This window comes from Eptatretus burgeri, chromosome 6 (assembly GCF_056783735.1).
Source record: "Eptatretus burgeri isolate ZD-2024b chromosome 6, Ebu_testis_v1, whole genome shotgun sequence".
In the NCBI taxonomy this organism is placed as follows: Eukaryota; Metazoa; Chordata; class Myxini; order Myxiniformes; family Myxinidae; genus Eptatretus; species Eptatretus burgeri.
In genome coordinates, this window is record NC_140966.1 from 10682420 (window position 1) to 10704977 (window position 22558).

At 43.5% G+C, this 22558-nt stretch overlaps 1 protein-coding gene across 6 annotated transcripts in view; it reads left to right on the forward strand.

The window, feature by feature from the left end:
- The window catches only part of LOC147024241 (solute carrier family 35 member E2A-like), a 145808-nt gene that overhangs the window by 5334 nt on the left and 117916 nt on the right, over positions 1-22558 (forward strand). For all 6 annotated transcript variants that reach the window (XM_085883963.1, XM_085883962.1, XM_085883959.1 and 3 more), the window contains one exon: positions 11738-11918. In XM_085883963.1, the coding sequence (XP_085740089.1) occupies positions 11738-11918 (181 nt within the window). The remainder of the gene's footprint in view (positions 1-11737; positions 11919-22558) is intronic.

Consider the following 22558-nt stretch of genomic DNA (forward strand, 5'->3'; position numbering starts at 1 on the left):
CAGTCAATGTAAGGAAAATTACGCAAACGAGCAGATCGACATTTAAACAATAGAGCATTTATTTGCAATTAGCACGTAAGCAGTCAATGAATGGGGGGTTGGGGACATGACACGAGCAAAAAGCCTGCAGTCGAGGTCTATGCAAGAATGTACACGCAATCATGCACTTGATCACAATTTCTACTTAATGAGACAAGGCGCCACAGACTTCCATACAAAACCCAAGGAAAAGAAATGGGGCTCGTGAGCCTTTAATGGTACTCAGAGCCGGGATGACCGAAGGGCTCCAAGAGACCGGGCTGGTTACCTGGCCGCCCCTTGGTGGCAACTCAACGGTCTTTGGGTCGGCGACTCCTGTGTCTCTGTTCTACCTGGGGCGTCGTAAAACGCGCCAGTTGCTTGAGCAGATTGGCGGGCGACTTCCCTTGGTCGCTTGGCCTTCCCCGCGGCCTGGTCGATCGGGCCTGGCCAACGACGCTTCAGAGGAGCGAACACGCCTTGCTCTCTTTGAGTGGATGCTCTTTTACGACCCGTTCCCTCCTCAGCGCCGCTCAAAGCTCTCAGGGCCATCTGCCTGGACCGCGACGCAGCTTGCTCGACCCCGACTCTTCGCGCTCAACTGACCCACGGAACTGAACCACTTTACTTCTCCCGTTGCGTCTCGATCCCGTCCAACCCCAACTGGCTCTTGGCGCTCAACTCCAACTCTTGCGACGCGACTCCAACTGGCTCTTGACGCTCAACTCCATCTGGCTCTTGGCGCTCAACTCCAACTGGCTCTTGGCGCTCAACTCCAACTGGCTTTTGGGATGCAACTCTGCCCTTTTTATCGGGTGGGGGTGCCCGCCCTTCGAACCTTCACCCGAGGCTGGCTCTGCCTACTTTCACCTCTGCCCTTTCACCCCTGGTGGAAACCCCTTTTCTGATTGGCCAGTCCTTTCCAAGGCAGACCTCATCTTGATCCGACTATGCAAATTAGCCGTTTCACGGCTGTTTGCACACGGACGTTCTGATTGGCCAGTCTTTTCCGAGGCATAGCTCATCTTGATCCGAATATGCAAATCATCCGTTTCACGGCTTGTTTGCACACGGACGGTGGAATGTGGCCTCCAATGCGGCGCGGCATGTCTGTGTCAACGGCACTTTACCGCTGTAGCTGAGGAGGGCGTGATGGTGTTGCGATGTTGATGGCGCTGTCGAGAAGATGGCGGTGTTGTGGAGTTGATGGCATTGTTGAAAATAAAAGACAGAAAAGAATAACGGCTACCTCGAAGATTCACAGCCCAGCACACGAACAAGACCCGTTATACATCGGTGGGGGAATCTAACCTGAAACACATACTTATCGAAATAACTGATCTCTGCGGAACCTGAATGGTGTTCTGTGAATTTCCACAACCGTAACAATATTTATGCCTATTTTACTCCAAGGGGTCCCAGGATTACACACCCAAAAAATGGTTGCGATCAGTTCAGCTGTTTTTGTGGTACCTGGGAACAGACAGACAGACAGACGGACAGACGGTGAATTATCGTAAAGAAGATGTATGAGAAAGGGTTCAATTCCGGAGGATTGGAGGACATGGTTAATTATACTGATGTGGAAGGGGAAGGGAGATGTCCAATATCCGAGGAAATACAGTGGCATTCCGCTTCTTAGTCATGTCATGAAGGTGCTGGAGAGAATTATGGATGGGAGGATAAGGAAGAGTGTGGAGATTGAGATCTGAGTAGAGCAGCAGGGTTTTAGAAAGGGTAGTGGGACGTCTGATACGATGTTCACACTGAGACAGCTGGTTGAGAAGAGGTTTGAGGTAGAAGATGAAATGCCATTGGGATTTGTGAACCTCGAGTAGGCCTACGACGCTGTACCAATAGAGATGATGATTGTGGCACTGAGATGGATGGGAGTGCTGTAAGCAGAAGTTAGGTTGGTGGAAAGGATTTACAAGGGAACGAAGGGAAGAGTTTTGGTTGGTCATAGAGTGTCTTAGGAGTTCAGCGTGAACATCAGTTTGAGCCAGGGAAATGCTCTCGGCCAACTCGTGTTTATCGTGGTGATGCCTCTGGTAAGTAGGAAGGTTAACATTTGGGATAGTGTGGGGAGGATGCTGTATATGGACGATCTGGCTGTTGTGATGGGGGGGGGGGATGCGTGAAGTACTGGGGGTGTTGAAGGAGGCATTTGGGAAGCATGGGCTGAAGATATGGTTGGAGAAGACTGAGGTGATGAGTTGAGCAGCAAATAAAATGGATATCACGTTGGGGGGGAGGAGATCAGATAGGGAAATAGGTTTGACTCTTTGGAGGGGAACAGTGACTGGGGATGGTAAGTCCAAGGCAGAGGTGCGGAGGAGGATTCAGGTGGGTGCATGGCAGACAGAAAGATATCAAGGAAATTGAAAGAGAAGGTTCTGATGATGTGTGTAATGCCGGCCTACCTTTACTGTCTGGAGATGTGGCACTGACAAAGAGACACCAACAGAGGCTGCTGCACGTGTGTGAGGATTGTGGGAGTGAAGAGGGTGGATGGAAGGAGGATGGATGAGCTTGATGGGGAGATTAGTGAAATTCTGGCTGAGATGGGCTGGTCACTTGAGGTGGATGGGGGGAGAGAGAATGGCAAAGAGCGTATAGGTTGAGGGAGCAAGGCAGCAGGAAAAGAGGAAGACAGTGGTTGAAATGCGAGGATTGTGTGAGGAGAGGCATCAATAAGGTGAGGGTGATTGGAGAGTGGAGAGAGTTGGCTGAGGACAGAGGGAAGAGGAGAAGTATCGTGATCAAGGCAGGGTCGAAGTGTGGTGCCATTAGACCTCACCCCTTATACATTATCTTCAGAAAGTATTCACACCCCTTGACTTTTTCACATTTTGTTGTTCCAGCCTAAATTAAAAATGGAATAAACTTAATTTTTTTTTTTGTCATTGATGTACATAAAATAACCGACAATGACAGTGAAAATGTGTTTTTTTTTTTTGTTTTTTTTTTACAAATTAATTAAAAGTGAAAAGCTGAAATGTCTTGCATCAACAAGTATTCAACACCCTGAGTCAATACTTTGTAGAAGTGCCTTTGGCAGTGATTACAGCTTCGAGTCTTCTTGGGTGTGTCTATCAGCTTTGCACATCTGGATTTGGGGATTTTCTCACATTCTTCCTTGCATATTTGCTCTGTCACGTTGGATGGGGAGCGTTGGTGAACAGCAATCTTCAAGTCTTTCCACAGATTCTCAATGAGATTCAAGTCTGGGCTTTGGGCCACTTAAGGATTTTCACATTCTTGTTCTGAAGCCATTCTCGTGTTGCTTTGGCTGAATGCTTGTTGGAATGTAAATCTTCACCGCAGTCTCAAGTCTTTTGCACTCTGAAGCAGGTTCTCTTCAAGGATATGTCAGTATTTGGCTCCATTCATTGTTCCCTCTGTCCTTACAAGTCTCCCAGTCCCCGCCGCCGAAAAGCATCCCCAGAGCATGATGCTGCCATCATCATGCTTCATGGTAGGGATGGTGTTAGATGGGTGATGAGCTGTGCTCGGTTTCTGCCACACGTAGTGCTTTGCATTCAGACCAAAGAGTTCAATTTTCGGCCCATCAGACCACAGAATCTTTTGCTCATGCTCTGAGTCTTTCACGTGCCTTTTTGAAAAATCAAGGTGTGCTGTCACGTGCCTTTTCTTCATAAGTGGCTTCCATCTGGTCACTCGCCCATGAAGCCTTGATTTGTAAAGTGCTGCAGAGACTGTTGTCCTTCTGGCAGGGTCTCCCATCTCAGCCAAGAAAGTTTGTACTTCTTTCAGAATGGTCATTGGGTTTTTGGTCACCTCCCTGACTAAGGTCCTTCTTGTCCGGTTGCTCAATTTGGAAAGATGGCCAGCTCTACGAAGTCTGGGTAGTTCATATTCTTTCCATTTCTTAATGAGCTCACTGTGCTCTTTGGAACTTTCAACACTCGAAAAATTGTTTTATACCTTTCCCCAGATCTTTGCCTCCGAACAATTCGATCTTGGAATTCTACGGACAGTTTATTGGATTTCATGGTGGAGTTTCCGCTCTGTCATGCACTTTCAACTGCGGGACCTTGTCTTGAAAGGTGTGTTTGTTTCTAAATCATGTACAATTGATTGAATTGGCCACAGGTAGACTCCAATCAAGTTGTCGAGACATTTCAAGGATGATTAAAGGAAATTGGAAGTACCTGAGCTCAATTTGGAGTGTCATAGCAAAGGGGTTGAATACTTATTGACGCAAAACATTTCAGCTTTTCATTTTTCATTAATTTGTAAAAATTTCTAAAAACGTATTTTCACTTTGTCATTATGAGGTATTTTGTGTCGATCGGTGCCAAAAAATATTTGAATTTAAGCCATTGTAAATTCAGGCTGCAACAACAAAATGTGAATAAGTCAATGGGTGTGAATAGTTTCTGAAGGCACTGTAAAAGGGAAGAATGGGAGAAGAAGAGTACCCACCTGATCGGCGATATTATTATTATTATTATTTATTTTAATTATTGTTTATTAATTTTTTTATTTTTGTTCCAAGTGTGCAACATGGTCTTTTGACTCATCCCTTGATTTGGGTGGCGTATAGGCAACATACCGCTGCCTCCATCACTGCAGGTGTGTGTGTGTGTGCGTGTGTGTGTGCGTGTGTGCGTGCGTGCGTGCGTGCGTGCGTGCGTGCGCGCGCGCGCGCGTGTGTCCTCCAAAACCATGAAACCTCGTGGCCTGAAACTTTGCACGTTTATTAAGGGAACTCCAAGATGGTGCATGAATGAAAATTGCTTGTTTGGGTTAATTGAAACATCCCTTTTGAAGATAATTTAGGGGGTGCTCATCACAAAAAAAAACAAAATAAGCCTTACGAGGATGGTGGCGTGTCTTAGTCGGCCCTCTGTCAGCTCGCTGAAGTCTTAAGCTGTCATTGTTTTTTGGCCTGCTCAACAATACCTTGATTCGGAACAGGCCACAATGATTTATTGACAGTTCCCCCCCCCCACTTTCCTTACTTGTATCTTCAATTGCCAGATTGTTATACCTACAAATCTCTGGATACATTGCAATGCTTATAAATGCCTGGAGACACCAGTGGTCGTGGTTTTATTTCATTTCCTCACATGCGATAACCTTTAGAATCTCTTGGTCTCAGCTGAATTTCAAACTAAAAAAAGTGTTCCTTTGTCCAACTCGGACATCTCTTGACATTCTGGGCGTCTCTGGGTGCATGATGTTTAAATAACGAATTGGCGAACACTAATCGCTTGCCAAGCTCGCCTTTCCTTATCAACCATTTAGTTGAAGTGCTTGCTTGAGTGCTTAAGCCACGTGGCGAGCACTCCACAATATTTTCACTGTCACTGAATATATTGTTGCAGTTTTGCAAAACTGGCACTCCTCCGAGGCAATTGCACACAACATACAGCGATCCTAAGGCAGTTGTTTCTTTCGTATGTGTCTAGTTCATCCTTTCCATATGTCTAGTGGGTAAATGGGAAAGATGCGTTGCGTTGGGCTTTTAGTTAGGTCTTCAACCCCCTCTTCATTCTTTTAATTTAAATGCTTGACTTTACTCTATCTCTTACACAAGCCACGCGTGCAGAACAGTAACAATGCCAGGAATGTGAAGGGGAGCGAGGTTCCTTTGCTCTACGCATGCCAATTCCCATTCAAACCACGCCAAAATCCAACTACTGCCTCACCTCAGACCCACATTATGCTCACCACAACGCTCACCATAACCACTCCACACATCTAAAAAATCTCCACAACAACCAACGTCCACGCCTTCACCACAACCGCCACAGCTCTGAACACCATCTCCAATGTCTTCGCCGCAACGCCAACTTTACAATCACCTTTCCCAATCTCTTCACTACAAACGTCACAACACTTTTTTTTTTTTTTTCGTATACCTTGGTCAAGGCTCGTATGAGAGCTAACACACAACTCACAGCAAGGAGGCATGAGACAAGAGGGGCGGGAGTGGAAGGGACAAAACAGTGGGGAACAGACACATTAGGTGAACTGTGGAAGGGAGAGGGATGGGGATGGGACGGGGAACATGGCGAAGAGAAGATGGACATTTCAGGGACTTTCAGGAAGGAAAGCAGGAGAAATGAAGGAAGTGGGCTTGGGTGGATTATCGGGGGTAGAAAAGATCGAGGATTTGGATGGGGGAAGATAAGAGGTGGTGGTGAACAGCTGTTTTGAAAGCCTGGAGGGAAGAATGGGAAAGAATAGAGTGAGGAAGTTTATTCCAAAGGCGGGAAAAAAGAGGAATGAAAGAGTGAAGATGAGCAGTGATTCGTGATTTTGGTAGTTTTACCAGAAGGGGGTTGTTGGCGGACCTTGAGCGCCCTGTGGAAATGTGGTGGGGACAAATCGCAGAGAGAGCAGGGGGGGCAAGGCTGGAGAGGAGTCGGTAGAAGACAGACCACCGACCAACCTACGGTGATTGAGTGAGAGGCCCAAAGACTCAGCTTCATTGCGGGAGATGCCGATGATCTTAAATGCCCTGGTTTCGACAGCGTGAAGCTGAGAAAGGTGGGAGGCAGGAGCACCAGCCCAGAGGGGAGAGCAGTACTCCATCAGGCTACGGACAAAAGCTTTGTAAGTGGTCAGGAGCTCAAGAGGGCCGAGGAAGGACTTAGCACGACGGAGGATTCCCAGTCGGCGACTGGCTTTTGAGGCGAGGTCGGAAATGTGACTTTCCCAGGAAAGGTCATGGCAGATAAAGTCACCCACTTCTCTCACCTCTCGATAACCGCCACAACTACCCTCTCCCCCTCAGATGCTCACCACTGTCTCAGAAGATGCTGAAGGAACGAGAGTAAGGAGAATCGGGGTGTTTTGGGGTGTAACTCAAAGCATGAGCATGTGCTAGGATTCAGACAAAGACATTTGAATAGCACTGGGGTTTCCCTAAATGGCCACGCTTGAGGAGTCAGCGCACGTTCGGGGCCAGAGAGCGCTCCCGAAAACTCTCATCCCATGTTTATATCGGAGCTCCAATGCATGGCCCGGCGTAAGGAAATTTGGGGCCATTTTTGATTCGGAGGTCAGGTAGGGAGTGGCTACGGTGCATGGTGACTGCTGTCTGGAATCTGGAAATGCCTACAGCCTCGTTTGATCTGATTTTTAACTCCTCCCTCGCTCAGGGCCCATAAAAGGAGCAATTTGGCTTGCAATCAGCAGATATCAGCAGATTGCAGCAGAGATATGAGCAGACTGGGCAGGCTTCACTTCATCTCTCGAGGCGGCAAGACAAGAGCTCTCCAGTGTCGAGCGAATAACGCCACAAGTCAGAGTAGCCGAGCGAGGAATCGGAGCGGAGCAAGTGACTACCAGCATGAGCCAGGACCCTCCCCGTTTCATTGACTCTCAGCTCAACTGCATCCAGCAGCCAATAGTTGCGCTTACACGACTCTGTGAAGGTCTTTCTCTTATGCATCTTCTCTCCATCTATCTTTTGTCCACTTGGACGCACAAGAGCAATCAGTGCGGGCAAGTCCCGAACAACCGTTCTTTTCAGAGCGAACCTTACTGACTCGCAACACAAATGTGTTGCACTTGTACGTTGCTTTGCTTTCACCCTTCTGTCCAGTTCATCCCAAACCAGCTCGATGGGGTTTAAGTCTGGAGACCGTCCTTTCCATTCTGTGATTTGAAGCCTACCGTCTTGTTCTTTTCTTCTAAGGTAGTTCTGACACAGCCTGGAGTTATGTTTTGGGTCGTTATCTTGCTGTCGGATGAACCCCTGACCAACTAGGCGTAGACCAGAGGGTATTGCATGGTGCTGCAAGATGCTGTGGTAGCCCTTTTGGTTCAGGGTGCCAGTCACTCTGTGAAAGTCGCCGACTCTGGATCCAGCAAAAGAGACCCAGATAATCGCGCTTCCTCCGCTATGTTTGACAGTTGGTGTCACACACTGAGGAAACATCCTTTCGCCTACTCAACGGCCTACAAAAACTCTGCGTGATGAACCGAAGATTTCAAATTTTGATTCATCGGTCCATAAGATCTTCTTCCAGTTTTCAGTTGTCCACTGGCGGTGCTTCGTGATCCAGGCAAGCCTCTTTTTCTTATTTTGCCATCTTAGCAATGGCTTTCTTACTGCCACTCAACCTGTTAAACCTGCAGCTCAAAGTCTTCTCTTCACAGTTGAAACTGGGACTTCCTTACTTCGAGCAGTGTTAAAGGCCCTGTCACACCTTGATGTTTTAGCCAGCGTATGCCGACGTATGAAAAATTTGGCGAATACACTGGCACACGTCGAATACGTTATGAGTAAGTTTTGTATACGTTAATAGCACGCTGAAGCATGCTGGCATACGTCATAGTACGCCAAGCTCGTCGACAAATTTTAAGCATGCTCAAATTTTTTCGACATATGCCAGCATATGACTCGCACGTTCCGCATACACTGGCCATAAATTGTAGGCACGTTATGCGATCGTTGACACACGTTACTCATAAGTCGAAACACGTCGAGGTAATGTTTAGTGTACTTGAAACTTATTTCTAACCTCTGAGTTACGTGCTTTGAACCTGTGTAACGTATCTCCAACGCACATTGACGTATGTAGACATATTTGACGTCTTCCGGACGACCACAAAACTTACTGAACGTGTTTCTAACTTACAGCTACCGTATAATGGCATATTGGCAGCGTTTAGGGGAATTGGTATATAAAAATGGGCTTCACAGGAGGAACCTGTTAGTGTTCCAGACTCCATGGTTTTTTATTTTTATTTTTTTCTTTCTTCGGCATGACGTTGAAGTTGACACTTTGATTTCTAGTGCGGTTATGATTTAAATCGTTGAGCGGCAGCCTATTAATAGGCTACGCCATGTGATCGTCGGTGATACTCTGCCGCGCGCTATGCATGTTCGACTATCGTTGGGCATGGGTTGTGAACGCGGACAACATGCTAACCATTCGTTGGTATAAGTTATCTATAAGTTATCGAAACGTTTGTATGTTACTAATACGTTATGCATACGTCCAACTCGTTATTATACGCCCAAAACTGAAAAAAAACATCAATAGTTCAGCGTACGCCAGCGTTTTAGATACATTTTGATACGGTGCCATACGCTGGCTAAAACGTCAAGGTGTGACAGGGCCTTAAGCTGTGCTTGAAGCTGATGTCCTGTGAGCCACCTATCACGCAAGCTGTTGACTCTCAAACTTGTCTTCTGATGGTGTTGTGGCTATGGGTCTGCCAGACCTCTTCCTGTCAGAGTTTCCTCCAGTTTCCAAGTGCCTTTTGATGGTGTAGGAAACTGTACTCACTAACACCTTGGCTTTCTTTGAAATTTCTCCAAAGGAAAGACTTACACTTTTAAGGGTTATAATGGTCTGTCTGTCTTCCTTTGTTAATTGTCTTTTTCTCACCATTATGATAGCAATATACTATTTCCTGCAGTGCAATATTGTCCAAATAATGCTTCAGAGGGTGCAGCAGCACAATCTGTTCCAACACTGATTTTATATAGACAGAGGGTGTGTAACTCATCAACAAAAGTTGGGACACCTGAAGGAATTGTTTGCATCAACTTTCAAGGCTTAATTGACTTCCATTGCTGCAGAACAGCTACAGTTGCTAACCCATTACTTGTTACCTGAAAAGGGCCTTTTAAACAACTTTGAAATTTAGATTATTTTTCAGTTTTTGGGAACCTAAACTTTTGTTTTTTAACCTCTGGCATTTTACCGCTTAGCCTTGTACCATTTCAGGTTATTCACTGGACTTGAACTGCTTAAAGTCCAGTAAAAACTGAAAAATGGGGGTGTTCTAAAACTTTTGACCAGTAGTGTAAATCTACACTGTCTTCTTTTGTGAATATTGCATTTCTTTTGCCACACCCACAAATTCCTTGCTTTACCCTGCTGTGCATCTTGAGAATAAACCCATACTGCCACATAACTTGCCTTGCTTCGTTAAAATTAATGCACCCAGCTCGTTTTTGTCCTCCCTTGGTCGAGCATGGTCCGCACCTTAGAATAGCCAGGAAGTTATCCCCCAAAATCTGCTTGTCAGCCAGTGTGAACTTGGCAGCTCCGCTTGGCTGCACCTGATATGGTAAGTAACGCAAGTACACATTGAGGGCACAATTTCCCGATTAAGGCGACCATGTGTTCCTAGTTAAACGGTAATCAGAGGACACTGGGCTACGTGGTCAAATTATTGGTGTTCGCGGTCGATTTAGTGATCCGCTGCAACACAAATTTATTTTAGTGCGACGACCTGCGATTCCAGGAGAGTCCAGGGAGAAACCAGGGATAGCCCCTCCCTCGTTGTACCCGCAGGGTCGCAACAATATCGATTGATTTGACCAAGGTTTTTGGCCTTGTGATGCATCGAGTGGTGGTTCACTCGCTTAAAATGTGCAATTTTATTTTACACCACGTTTCCTTTTGTTTTGTACAATCTTCTTTCGTTATACGACCCGTCACATCAGCATATGTAGATACATATAAAAATAATGAAACATTTCGTTTTAAATAGTTTCTTCAACCGTTTCATTGGACTGCTTGCTTGAGTGGCGTGCTTGAGTCCAGAGTTGGGAAAGCAAAATAAATTAGATGATTACAATGAGTAAACTAGAAGGGCACTCAATAGAGCACATACCTCTGCCACGCAATGCCTGATCTACGAGAACATATGAAGCCCATTATATTACGTTTTTGAAATATCATGCCATACACGACTGTCTCTCAATGGTGAAGAATTACTTAAAAAAATTAAAAAAAATTCTCGTATCCAGATCCGGATTCGGATCTTCACCTGTTGAACCCAGTTTGTCGATAAGCCCACTCGGGGGAGTGCAGTGTTAGACCTCCTTTTAAGTAACGATCCCAATGTGGTGGAGGTAGGGAAGCATTTAGGAGCAAGTGACCGCAGACAGATTAACATCAGCAGACAGGACACCCAGATTAACATCCATCTATGGGATGACGCATGACAACACAATGTCCTGTCTGCGAAACACCGATCCAACAGTTTATAGCAGGTCGGGCCCCAAACTCAGGCGAGACAGCGCAAACGTAAATGTGTTACCTCACCATCTAACAACCTGAAGAAACCTGGATGTGAAAAACAGTGTGTTTAACAGGAGGCATCTATTCATGCAAGTGTCTCAGGGCTCATGTTATCCCATTAAGGCTGACAAAGTTGGTAAAGATTATACGGTGTCTTTCATCAAAGAGTAGTCATGTCGTTGACAGAACTCTGGGACATCTTCCAACTTCTGCTACCTTCTGTCAAACGTAAGGCCTGGCCGGCTGGTTCCTGAAAGTTTTTTCCCTGATTTTTTCCCCAGCTGACACCACAAGAGGATGGGAATAATTAGGGTTGTTAGAGAAGTCGCAGTGGTTTCTTCAGGGAGCTTCTCACAAAGTTTTTGCGACTTGAATCATTCATTGTTATTGTTTCGGTTATTATGAAGCTTGATGTTGGCTATGACGTTAGGGTGGCTTGCTTGGGATCTGAGGGTCCTGAGTTTGAGCCCCATTGGCTGGTGAACTAACACCATTGGCCGGGGTTGACTCGGGTACCAGTGTACTGGTATAGGTGGGTACCAGTGTACTGGTATAGGTGCACAGCCTCAGCGGCATAGTCACGCCCCAACAAAATGATGGCCACCCTGCAGCCAAACTGCCGTATGCAAGAAGAAGAAGAAGAAGAAGAAGGTTATTATGTCTTGTAATAAATTTTCCTCTCCTTTTCATTTCAGGAGCTGCACAGATGGTGACAACAGTGACTCTGGGAGCAACACAGGCTCTGCTTTCGTTGCTTTATATGGCCCATACTCGTTTGGTCAACCTCTATCCTACAGGTTGCCAGACACATTGCTGTGGAGCTGGCACTCTCCTGCCTGATTGGCTCCCAGCCATGTTACTCATGGGAGTTATGCGGTCAGTTTGTTTTTGTCCTTTAATTTTTTTTTTTCGTTTTTTGCTGATTTGATGTTTTCATTTATTTTGCTTTCTGCTCAGCAAAACCCACCCATAATCCTTGCCTTTATCCCCACCCCCCCCCCACAGTTTCTAATAATGTATGTATAGATTGGTATCAGGGTGGCCAAGTCAATGCATGGTAATCTTCATCAGCGGGTTGCTAGGAATGGGTTACTTTGAGTTTTATGATTGGCCTTTCTCTAATAGTCTGGATGCAGAACTGGAATTTTACTCGAGGTGTGTTTTGGAGTACATACACAATTTTATTGCAGATTCTGGTAGCATAGACTATACTAAACTCAAATCCGAGTGATGCCACTTTGTCACGCTTGAGCAATTTTTTTAGGAGCAAAATTCAAAATGGCCGCCATCAAAACCGTTTTTTGGCCGTAACTCGGCCAAAAATCGAGATATGAACCCGATTTCAGTGGCAAACCCTATGTTTTGGGGATCAAGGAATACACTGATATGTTTAAATAAACCAGACAACTCATAATAATCGTCTATATTGCAATTTTTCTATTTAGATATAATATTTTGACTGAAAAAATATCGACCGAACTATTTTCAGCTGTAACTATGCCCAAAATCTATATGAACCTGATTTAAGTGGTAAACAGTATATTGTATTGTATTGTATATCTTTATTTCCAACAGTGCAGTTGAGTAATACAATGATTAGGTAACAACAAACTATAATTAATTATATTAACACATAACCAAATAAACGTAATAAGCAAGGTTTACACAAATTTTACACAAATTCCAATCCAAAAAGGGGTCTGTCCATGCTATCAACTATGAATACACTGATTGGTTGCTGATGAACTTCTTTCATTCTGCTTTCACTCGATCTTTCTTTCACTCAATCTCACATACAAGACAGCTGCATAAATCAAATAACTAGTGTTCACTCAAGTTCCACAGCTTCGCTTGCTGATACAGACTTTGTTTGGTCGTTCTGACATTCCTCCATACCATGGCAGCCACAGAACAATGAACAGGATTGCCTGGCAGCAGAGCAACTACATCTATTCGTTGCACAGGGTCGCACTGAGCTGCACCCACACCTGATCATCTTGAGAACATTTTCAGGAGCTCTGATGACATCCGGAGGCAGAGACACAGGGAGCAACATGCTCGACACTTCTTCATGTGACCATCTATGACTCGTTGGATCGATCAATGGTGGGTCTGGATCTAATGCAGCCCACCATATTGCTGCCTGCAAGTGCGCCCTGAGAACGTGTTGGATGAAAGCCACAGTGGTTGGTGGTAGAGTTTTTAACTCTGGTGCTGATGTCAGCTTCTTGTTAGCCATCTTCGAAGACCAGATATCAAATCGAATAGCTGACATGTTATGTCTTCTGTTTCCTGGGATCCATAGCAAGCAGCAAAGAAGGCAGTTGCTTCAGATATGACATCTGGTAATTCTGCATCAAGATCACCAAGATAATTTAATTGATGACCATCTCTGAGGTGTTTCACAATTGTGCCTTTTCCGATACCCCACAGGTAGGCAACTGTGTCGCATCCAGACACCACATGTGCTGCCAGAACTTGGGTGACAATATGTGCATGCTTCTGCACTATTGCCTTGATGTCAACAGACGATCTGTCACGACTTGTACCAACCATCACAAGGTTGCATGCCAGTTCCTTCAGTTGGTAAAAATGCAACAGCAATATGAATACATCTGTGTCGTCTGAAATTACCCGGATACTCGGAACTCTTGATGAGGCTAGAAGGACCATTTGTTGTACCATAATAACATCAGCTTCTTCGTGAGTGGTTCTTAGGTCAGGCCTCTCTACTACTTGGTATTCTGCAATTTCCATAGGTATTGGGTTAGGTCCAGTTAATATGAGCTTTGTGTTGGTAGAAAATGCTTCAGGATGGTCTTTGATGGAGCTGCAAATGATATTTATTAACTGGACTTTGTTCTCTGTCACTGTCAAAACGAAATTTTGTGCAGGGAGTGGCGTCAGATTCAGCTGGTGTTGTTGACTGGCATCTTTGCCTCCACGAGCGGTTCGCGTGACTTTCTTGATGCTGTTGTCATAATACCGGTCGAAGACCAAATACGTATCTCATATCTTCAGCTTATCTCTCAAATAAGAAAGAAGATTCTGCACATAGTCCTCTACTGTTCCTTTCGATGGCCATTGAATCACCCACAGCATAGCACAACCATTTACAATGATTGCTCCATCAGCTGGAAACATTCTGTCAGACACCTCTACCTGCAATTTCTGCTTCAAGACTGCTTTCGATTTTGTGATTCGCATGTCACCGTTATCTTCAAACATAGAAGGCGGTACTGGGGCGAGCTCAAACTTCAGGGTATCTTTCAGGTTGATGTCCCTCACTGTCTGAAGGCCCAACACTCTTGAATATATGAGCCCCGTGTCATATACAGGTGTTTGTCCGACCTTTATCTGCTTTCGGGACACTGCCATCGTGACTACTTGTTTGCTGAGCGGCTTGTTGAAGCTGTCTGGCCATTGCTCCTCATACTCCTTCATCTGCTTGACTCCTATGCCAACAGAAATGTCAGCGTTGACAATGTTTGGACTCATTCTTCCAGTTACAATGTTCACAAGCCCATCCGGGTGATTCTCTGGTTGTAGAGGGTCAATACATGTGGCCAATCTTTCTCGTGGGTTCTGTCTGTCTCCTGCATCTGATTGTTTCCGGGCGGGCATTTCTTCGGTATCTGATATTCCAATATTGCAATATGGACTATTTATATGGATGATATGGTTTATTTAAACATATCAGTGTATTCCTTGACCCCCAAAACATAGGGTTTGCCACTGAAATCGGGTTCATATCTCGATTTTTGGCCGAGTTACGGCCAAAAAACGGTTTTGATGGTGGCCATTTTGAATTTTGCTCCTAAAAAAAATTGCTCAAGCGTGACAAAGTGGCATCACTCGGATTTGAGTTTAGTATAGTCTATGTTACCAGAATCTGCAATAAAATTGTGTATGTACTCCAAAACACACTTTAGCCAATGGCTGCCAGACTATAACTGTTCCCTAAATCTTCAAATATAATACCAGAGTATCTGTTTAATACAAAAGGTGGGGCACGCTCACTCCAGAAAATAAACCACAAGGTTGGGCAGCGAGAATCGCTAACATCTCTCGGACTTTTCTCACATCAAGCGATGCAGCCATGTTTTTTTCCAGTTGTATTGTTTTATCACCCTCACCAAAGGAGAGGATATTGCATTTGGGTCCGTTTGTTTGTCTTTCTGTTTGTTTGTTTGTCCACACAACTTTTGTGCTTTTCTCTGCAACCGTTTGTCGGATTGAGACAAAATTTTCACCATTGGTGCAACTACTCATGTAGAATGTTTTAATGATTATGACATCATAGGTCATGTGGTGTGGCCGCCATATTGGAAAAACCTTGTACCTCTATTTCTGAAACCGCACCAAGGAAGAAATTTAAACTTGGCACATAGCAAGTACTCATCATGGGGAATAAGTGATTTTTTATGGCGTCATCGGTGCCCTCATTATGACGTCATAATTCCACATGTAGAACGCCACATCCAATCAGTATGAAATTTTTTGAGGGTCATCTTGGGATAAAATGGTCCACATAATTTTTTTTTCATGATGTCATCGATCACGTGATTCGGCAGCCATATTGTTTTAAAATAAAAACCTTCAAAAATCTTCTTCTCTGAAGTGGCTGAACAGATCGAGGCAAAACTTTACACGTATGACCGCCTGTCCATGAGGAAGAAAAAGTTCACACAAATGATGTCATTGGTCACATGGTTTGGCAGCCATATTGGATTTACCCTAAAACCCATAAAAATCTTCTCCAGAACGGCTCGACAAATCGAGTGGAAATTTCACACAAGTGTTCTCCAAAAGTGTGTTAAGGAAAGGTCACATTGTTTGGCAGCCATATTGGATTGAAGAAAATATTAAATAATGTTTTTTTTTTCTGGAACCGCTTAATCAATCGATGTGAAAGTTCACATTTATGATCTAGTAGAGATGGGGAATAGATATTTTAAATTTCAACTTGACTGGACACATGGTTTTGCAGCCATATTGGATTTACCCTCAGACCTATAAAAAGAAATGCACCACTCAAAAGAAGTCCTGGCAAGGGTCTGCAATCTCTGATTGCTCTTTTTCTTGTTATATCTATAATTGTGTGTGTCTTCTTCATAACTCCAAAACCATAAAACCTAGCATCCCAAAACTTCACATGCTTACTAAGGGAACTCCAAGGGAGTGCATGAATGAAAACTGTGTGTTTGGGTAAATTTAAACACTCCTTCTGAAGATAACTTAGAGGGTGTTCATCACAAAAAAGCAAAATAAGCCATACGAAGATAGCGGTGCGCCATCTTGGTCAGCCCTTTGTCAGCTCGCTGCGGTCTTAAGCCGCCATTTTGCTTAGTTTGCTCAACAATGCCTTGACTTGGAGCAGACCCCAATGGTTTCTTAATATTGCACTCAATTTCTTTTGTTTTCCATTATCCGCACTTGTATCATCGAATGCCTGATCTTCATGCCTATAAATCACTGTATAGATTGCTTTTATAGGTGCTATAATTTTCAAATTAGGAGCTTGGAGCAATCTCGAGCATTATATGATGCGATTTTCCACAATTTGCTCTCATGAACTAATTCAAGTAGAAAATGGAAATATGATTTTGTATTTGAGGATTGGATCTCGTGGACTAAATAACTGTCAAAATTTGGAGTGAAATCTGAAAATTTCAAGAAATTAGCGATGTTTTTGTTTTTCCCGGTATGTCCCATTACCAATCAGCTTGCTATTGCTTCCCAAGTCAGCTGTTTCTTATCAACCATTTTGTTGGGGTGCTTGCTTGAGAGCTTAAGCCATTTGGCGAGCACTTTAAAAGTTACTTGATTGTTCATTTGCAAGCCATGGCGATACACAGCAAAAGTACCCGCAATGTCGCTCTGTACTATCCCTCTGCGAAACACAACGAAAAATGCATCGATCTATGTACAAAGTTCAGGCCCCACACATCTGTGTTGGGGCCCACGGTGTCATGCAGTGCCTCGCCCACTGAAAATGTGCAATTTTTTTTTTTCAACTGTACATCACTTTGATTCACCATTATGTGCGATCTGCTTTCATTATACCACCTGCCTCTTTGACATAGATCCATATAAATAATAACATCCATCGACTCTCGTGTTCAGAGTTCCGCCATGTTGATTCAAGCTGTGAAAAGCATACACTGACATTGGGCGTTCTCTGGGGCTTGATATATTTTTGAATTGAATTTTAGTAATTTTCCACTTTAATTCCTGTTTTGAAGAACTATGTTTAAAGGTCCCATGACACTCAAAAGTACTGAAATTGCATATACAGGGGGCTGCAAAAGTAGGTATACAGTAATGAAAAACAAAACGTGCACACAAAACCTATTTTATTGATTAATTATACAAGCATATCAATAATAACATATCAATAATAAACATATTAATCCCTCAAATGTTCAAATTAAATGAATTTTAATATTAAATGAATCCCAGCACCACTATTATAATACTGGTATAATCCTTACTGTATACCTACTTTTGTAGCCCCCTGTATATATGTCTTTCAGGAGTTTTTCATTGTGATTTCTGATCTGACAATTTTCTTCACAATACTCGTTCTGTAAAATGTAAAATTAAAAAACAAACCTTTTCGGGAACGCCCCTAAAAATTCTGCCGAAATCTACTGAACCACATGACGTAACCCACATGACGTCATCCCCAGAACAACAAAGGCTGCACGTAAATTACTCGGGTTGGTGGTCTACGTAATTCTATTGGCTTCCTGTTTGTTTCCACATTTGATTGGTCGACTCAAACGCTTCGTTCATTTCTGCTTTAAAAAAATCGAACATGTGGTTTTGAATAATGGATGACATGGACTTTGATTTGTCTGGTAGCGAAAGTGAGTGTGAGAGAAATGAAGGATTTTGGTCTGAATCAGATGGAGAATTGTCGGATAACATAGTTGCGGGAGGTGAAGTTCAGGCAGCTGGAAATGGAATACGGCCTTACCAGTACGAGCCCGAAGCAGGTCAAGCAGAGGAAACTGGCTGAAATTCTCGGCGTTCATGATGATCGGGAGGACATCGAAGGACGACTTGGCAATAACAACTGGTTAGACAAAATCCTATTCGTAATTCAATAATGTAAATTCGACTTGCATACTGCTCGATATCAGAGATATTTTAGTGAGGTGACGTGACCAGCGCAGCGCAGCGGGCATGTTGCTCCGCAGCGAATGAGTAGCAAGCAAGGCCAGCCCATGTCATCAGCCGTATCTCTCCGCGCATAAAACGAAGCAATCTCGCTGTTCGGATACAATGAAAACTTGTGTGCAGAACACACCTTGTGACACCATTGTCTCGAGTAGTCCGATAAATCTGACGTTCTGTTGCACTTTTATTTATTTTATTAACCTCCGCCATCGAAGAACGGAGGTTACTGTTTTCACCACTTTCTGTTTGTTTGTTTGTTTGTTTGTGAGCAGTATTACGGAAAAACTCCTCGACGGATTTTGACAAAACTTGGTGGGGGAATTAGGTATGGTGCAAGGATCATGCCATTAGATTTTGGACTTGGTCCAAAATCCAATATGGCCGCTATGGTGGCCATTTTGAAAAAATATTAGAATTTTTCTTTTTTTGCATTTCTACATGTTTCAAGTGATTTCCAACCCCCCCCCCCCCCAAAAAAAGAAAAAATTGTTAGAGAAATAAAAAAATTTGCAACTTTTTTTTCAGCAAAATTTCGATTATTTTTTTCTTCAATTTCTACATGTTATAAGTGATTTCCAACAAAAAACATGCCAAAATTATAATTGCGGCTGATTTTGGAACTTCAGGTGGATATACCTATGTAAAATCAATTTCTGTCTCAAGAAATCTTGTTATGACGAATGAATTGAGTATGTAAAAGGGAAAGTTGCAAACTATAACTCTGTGAGCACTGTTAACGTCAAATTGAATGAATAGGATATCAGGTTCACTTGAGTGACCTAGCAGTATTGGCGACGGAGGTTTTGCACTCTACCGAGTGCTCCCCCTAAAGTTTCTACTGTCGTCATGTAGCGCCAGTAGGAAACGATGAAGAAAAGAGAATAATAAAAGAAAGCGACAGCACATCAGATTTATCGGCCAAGTCGGACGGACGACGGATTTATCGGACTAGTCTAGACTCTTGAGTTGACAAGTACCTTGTATGGGCATGCACACAATGTATAAGTCAATGCGTAAGAGTCCCGAGGCTATGAGGCCGTGTAATAGTAGTATCGGGGATTTGAGGAAGCGTGAAGTGGGCATTTTGTCAGATATCCAAATGGACATTTATTGTCGTCATTATTTTTTATCTTGGGTGGGCATGGGTATTCCTGTATTGGTTCACGAGCCAGTAAGTGACCACTGTATTCGTAATGGGTGTCTGTCTGTCTGTCCTGAGCATAGCTCCGTGGGTTTTGATCCGATCTTGTGTAAAATTAGGGTGCGAAGTTTGTATCATGATCTAATTGTGTTTTCTGGAGAATGGGCATGCTGCGCCCATTATGGGCGGAGCCACGCCCAAAAAACATGTGTTTTTAGGGGGTAGCCAGTTTCAAGTTACATCTTCTCCGAGGGGATTTGTCGAATCTGGCAGGGGTTTGTCGAATCTGGCAGGGGTTTTGGAATTTGTTTAGCCCAATGGCACCTGCATAGCTCCACGGAGCAAGATTTTTCATATGCAAACTTGCATGGTGAAATTCTGATGTGTTCGGCAGGGTATAATGAATTACATTCTCAGATTCAAGAAGACCGATGTTTCAGTTCGACACTACGACCGTGTACATTGCTCGTGAACCATCGCCGTCTCCAGACTTGTCACTTGTTTGTAAGTTCATTTCAAGGGTATACACAAGTCAACAAGATTTCTTTTCTGTTGCAGTTTTCATTTCTTTGTGCAGGTCTGCTCATTATCTTTGCACTATATTGGTTCACGAGTCAGTAAGTGACCACTCTATTCGTTATGGGTGTGTGTCTGTATGTCTGTCTGTCTGTCTGTCCCGAGCATAGCTCCGTGGGTTTTGATCCGATCCTGATAAAATTTGGGTGGGAGGTTCATATCATGATCTAGTTGTGTTTTCCTGAGAATGAGCGTGCTGTGCCCATTATGGGCGGAGCCACGCCCAAAAAACGTGTTTTTAGGGGGTAGCCGATTTCAAGTTACATCTTCTCCGAGGGGGTTTGTCGAATCTGGCAGGGGTTTCGGTATTTGGTTATCCCAATGGCACCTGCATAGCTCCACAGAGCTCGATTTTTCATTTTTGTCCCAAGGTCAAGGTCACAAGGTCACAAACTTAGAAAATGTCAAAAAAATCAATAAATTGGGCATCGAGCTCCTAGGGTTTTCAACTGTTTCGAATGAAAGTTGGTATGCAAGTAGTGCTCTTCGAGTACTACTTGCATACCAACTTTTGGTTCATGAGTCAGTAAGTGGCCACTATATTCGTTATTGTTGTCTGTCTGTCTGTCTGTCTGTCTGTCTGTCTGTCTGTCTGTCTGTCTCCCGAGCATAGCTCCGTGGGTTTTGATCCGATCCTGACAAAATTTGGATGGGAGGCTTATATCATGATCTCGTTGTGTTTTCCTGAGAATGGGCGTGGTGTGCCCATTATGGACGGAGCCATGCCCAAAAAACGTGTTTTTAGGGTTAGCCGGTTTTAAGTTACATCTTCTCCAAGGGGGTTTGTCGAATCTGGCAGTGGTTTCGGTATTTGGTTTGCCCAATGGCACCAACCATAGCTCCACGGAGCTCGATTTTTATTTATTTATTTATTTATTTTTTCATTTTTGTCCCAAGGTCAAGGTCATGAACTTACAAAATTGCGAATTTTGACATAAAAATCATACGACCGCCCAAACTTTGAGAGCTAGGATGACAATATTTTTTTCTGCATAATCTTGACGTCATTCCCCACTTAAAGTCTTGAAACCATTTTGCTCTATCTCGAACACCTTTGCCGTGGCGCCTCCTTCAAGTTTGTTTTCACACTGATTTCATCAAAGTATGGATAATCCGAGTAGTGCGAAATGCCATATAGCCTATATGACATTATATTGTTCCTGGAATGTTCCAGAGGAACCTTGACCTTTGACCTTTAAAGTTCACAAAGGTCAAATTTTCAAAGTTGTGGGACTCGAACCGGGTTTTCGACCTTCTTTGACGAACTAACTCCAAAAAACTATAGCACGTATCCTGTTTCCTTATTTTAATGTCCACAACATTTTTTGGGGACCTTTAAAGGTTATGCAAAGGTCAAATTTTGAAAGTTGTTGAACGAAACCGGGTTTTCGACATTTTGCAGCAAAAACCTGTCACTTGTACCACATCATGTTGATCATTTTTATAACTTGGTCAAAAATTATCACCTTGTCTCATCCTTGACTTCTGAAACGATCGACATCGTCAAATACCGCTCGTGAACCATTGCCATATCCAGACTTGTCATCATTTACGTTTTTCCCGTTTCCCGCCAGTTTGCCCGTGGCATACCCTCAAAGGTCAAAAAATAAAAAAGGCGAACCGTGTAAATTGCTCGTGAACCATCGCCGTCTCCAAACTTGTGGATATATTTATATTTAATAATTGTACTTTACATTTTAATTGCTGCAATATTTTGGGCAAATTACCATGTGTAGTCAGTATTAATTCCTTTACAGTATTGCAAAAAGTATATTCGTTTATGTGCCGGTGCAAACTGTATTATTCTGACCCACTTGTGCAGAAACAAAATATACTCCTCATGTGCCTTTACAAAGCATGTTGCCTACCCGATACCTTTGTCGATGTGTCAAAGAAGCAGGGACGTTCATTATCCTAAGCGAACCCCACCCCACCAGGCATGCCGTTGACGTTTGTGAAAACGTTGAGATTTTAAAGAGCATATTGTCCTCTGTGTATAGATATTTTTTTTTTTTTTTTTTGCTGCCACCAGAAACATGCTGTATCACCAATATTGTCTTAAATTAGAAAATTCTGAAATGAATCATGCTTGCTCCCAAATCAAAAAGTGATTCACATGCCAACGGCCTTGGTATAAGTGCATGAACAACAACAGTGCTGTTCGCTTGCCTCCACTTGTAATTTATTCCTCATAACTTCGACGTAGCAATACCAACTAGACATTCGTTCATCAGAAGACGATCAGTGAGATAGCAAACACGTGCACAATGCATTTGTATGTATTTTATACGGCGCGCGACGTCTAATCAATCCACTCTGTGCGAGTCGCGTTCTGGAGATGACGTCAACGGTCAAGTGACGTGTGATTCGCTGAACTCAACTTTTTTGAGGGGCGGGGCAGAGCAAGTTGTGAAGAGCACGAGAAATGTTCCAAATATTGGTCTAATTATCCCATTGTTGATTTTAAAAAAGAAACATGGGTTATTTATTCACTCGGGAGATCAAGTTAATATACAAATAACCAGAAAGTTTTGAGTGTCATGGGACCTTAAAATGGAAACATTGTGCATGTATATGTGCGCTCTCGTATATTAATTTGCGGACAGAAAGCGTT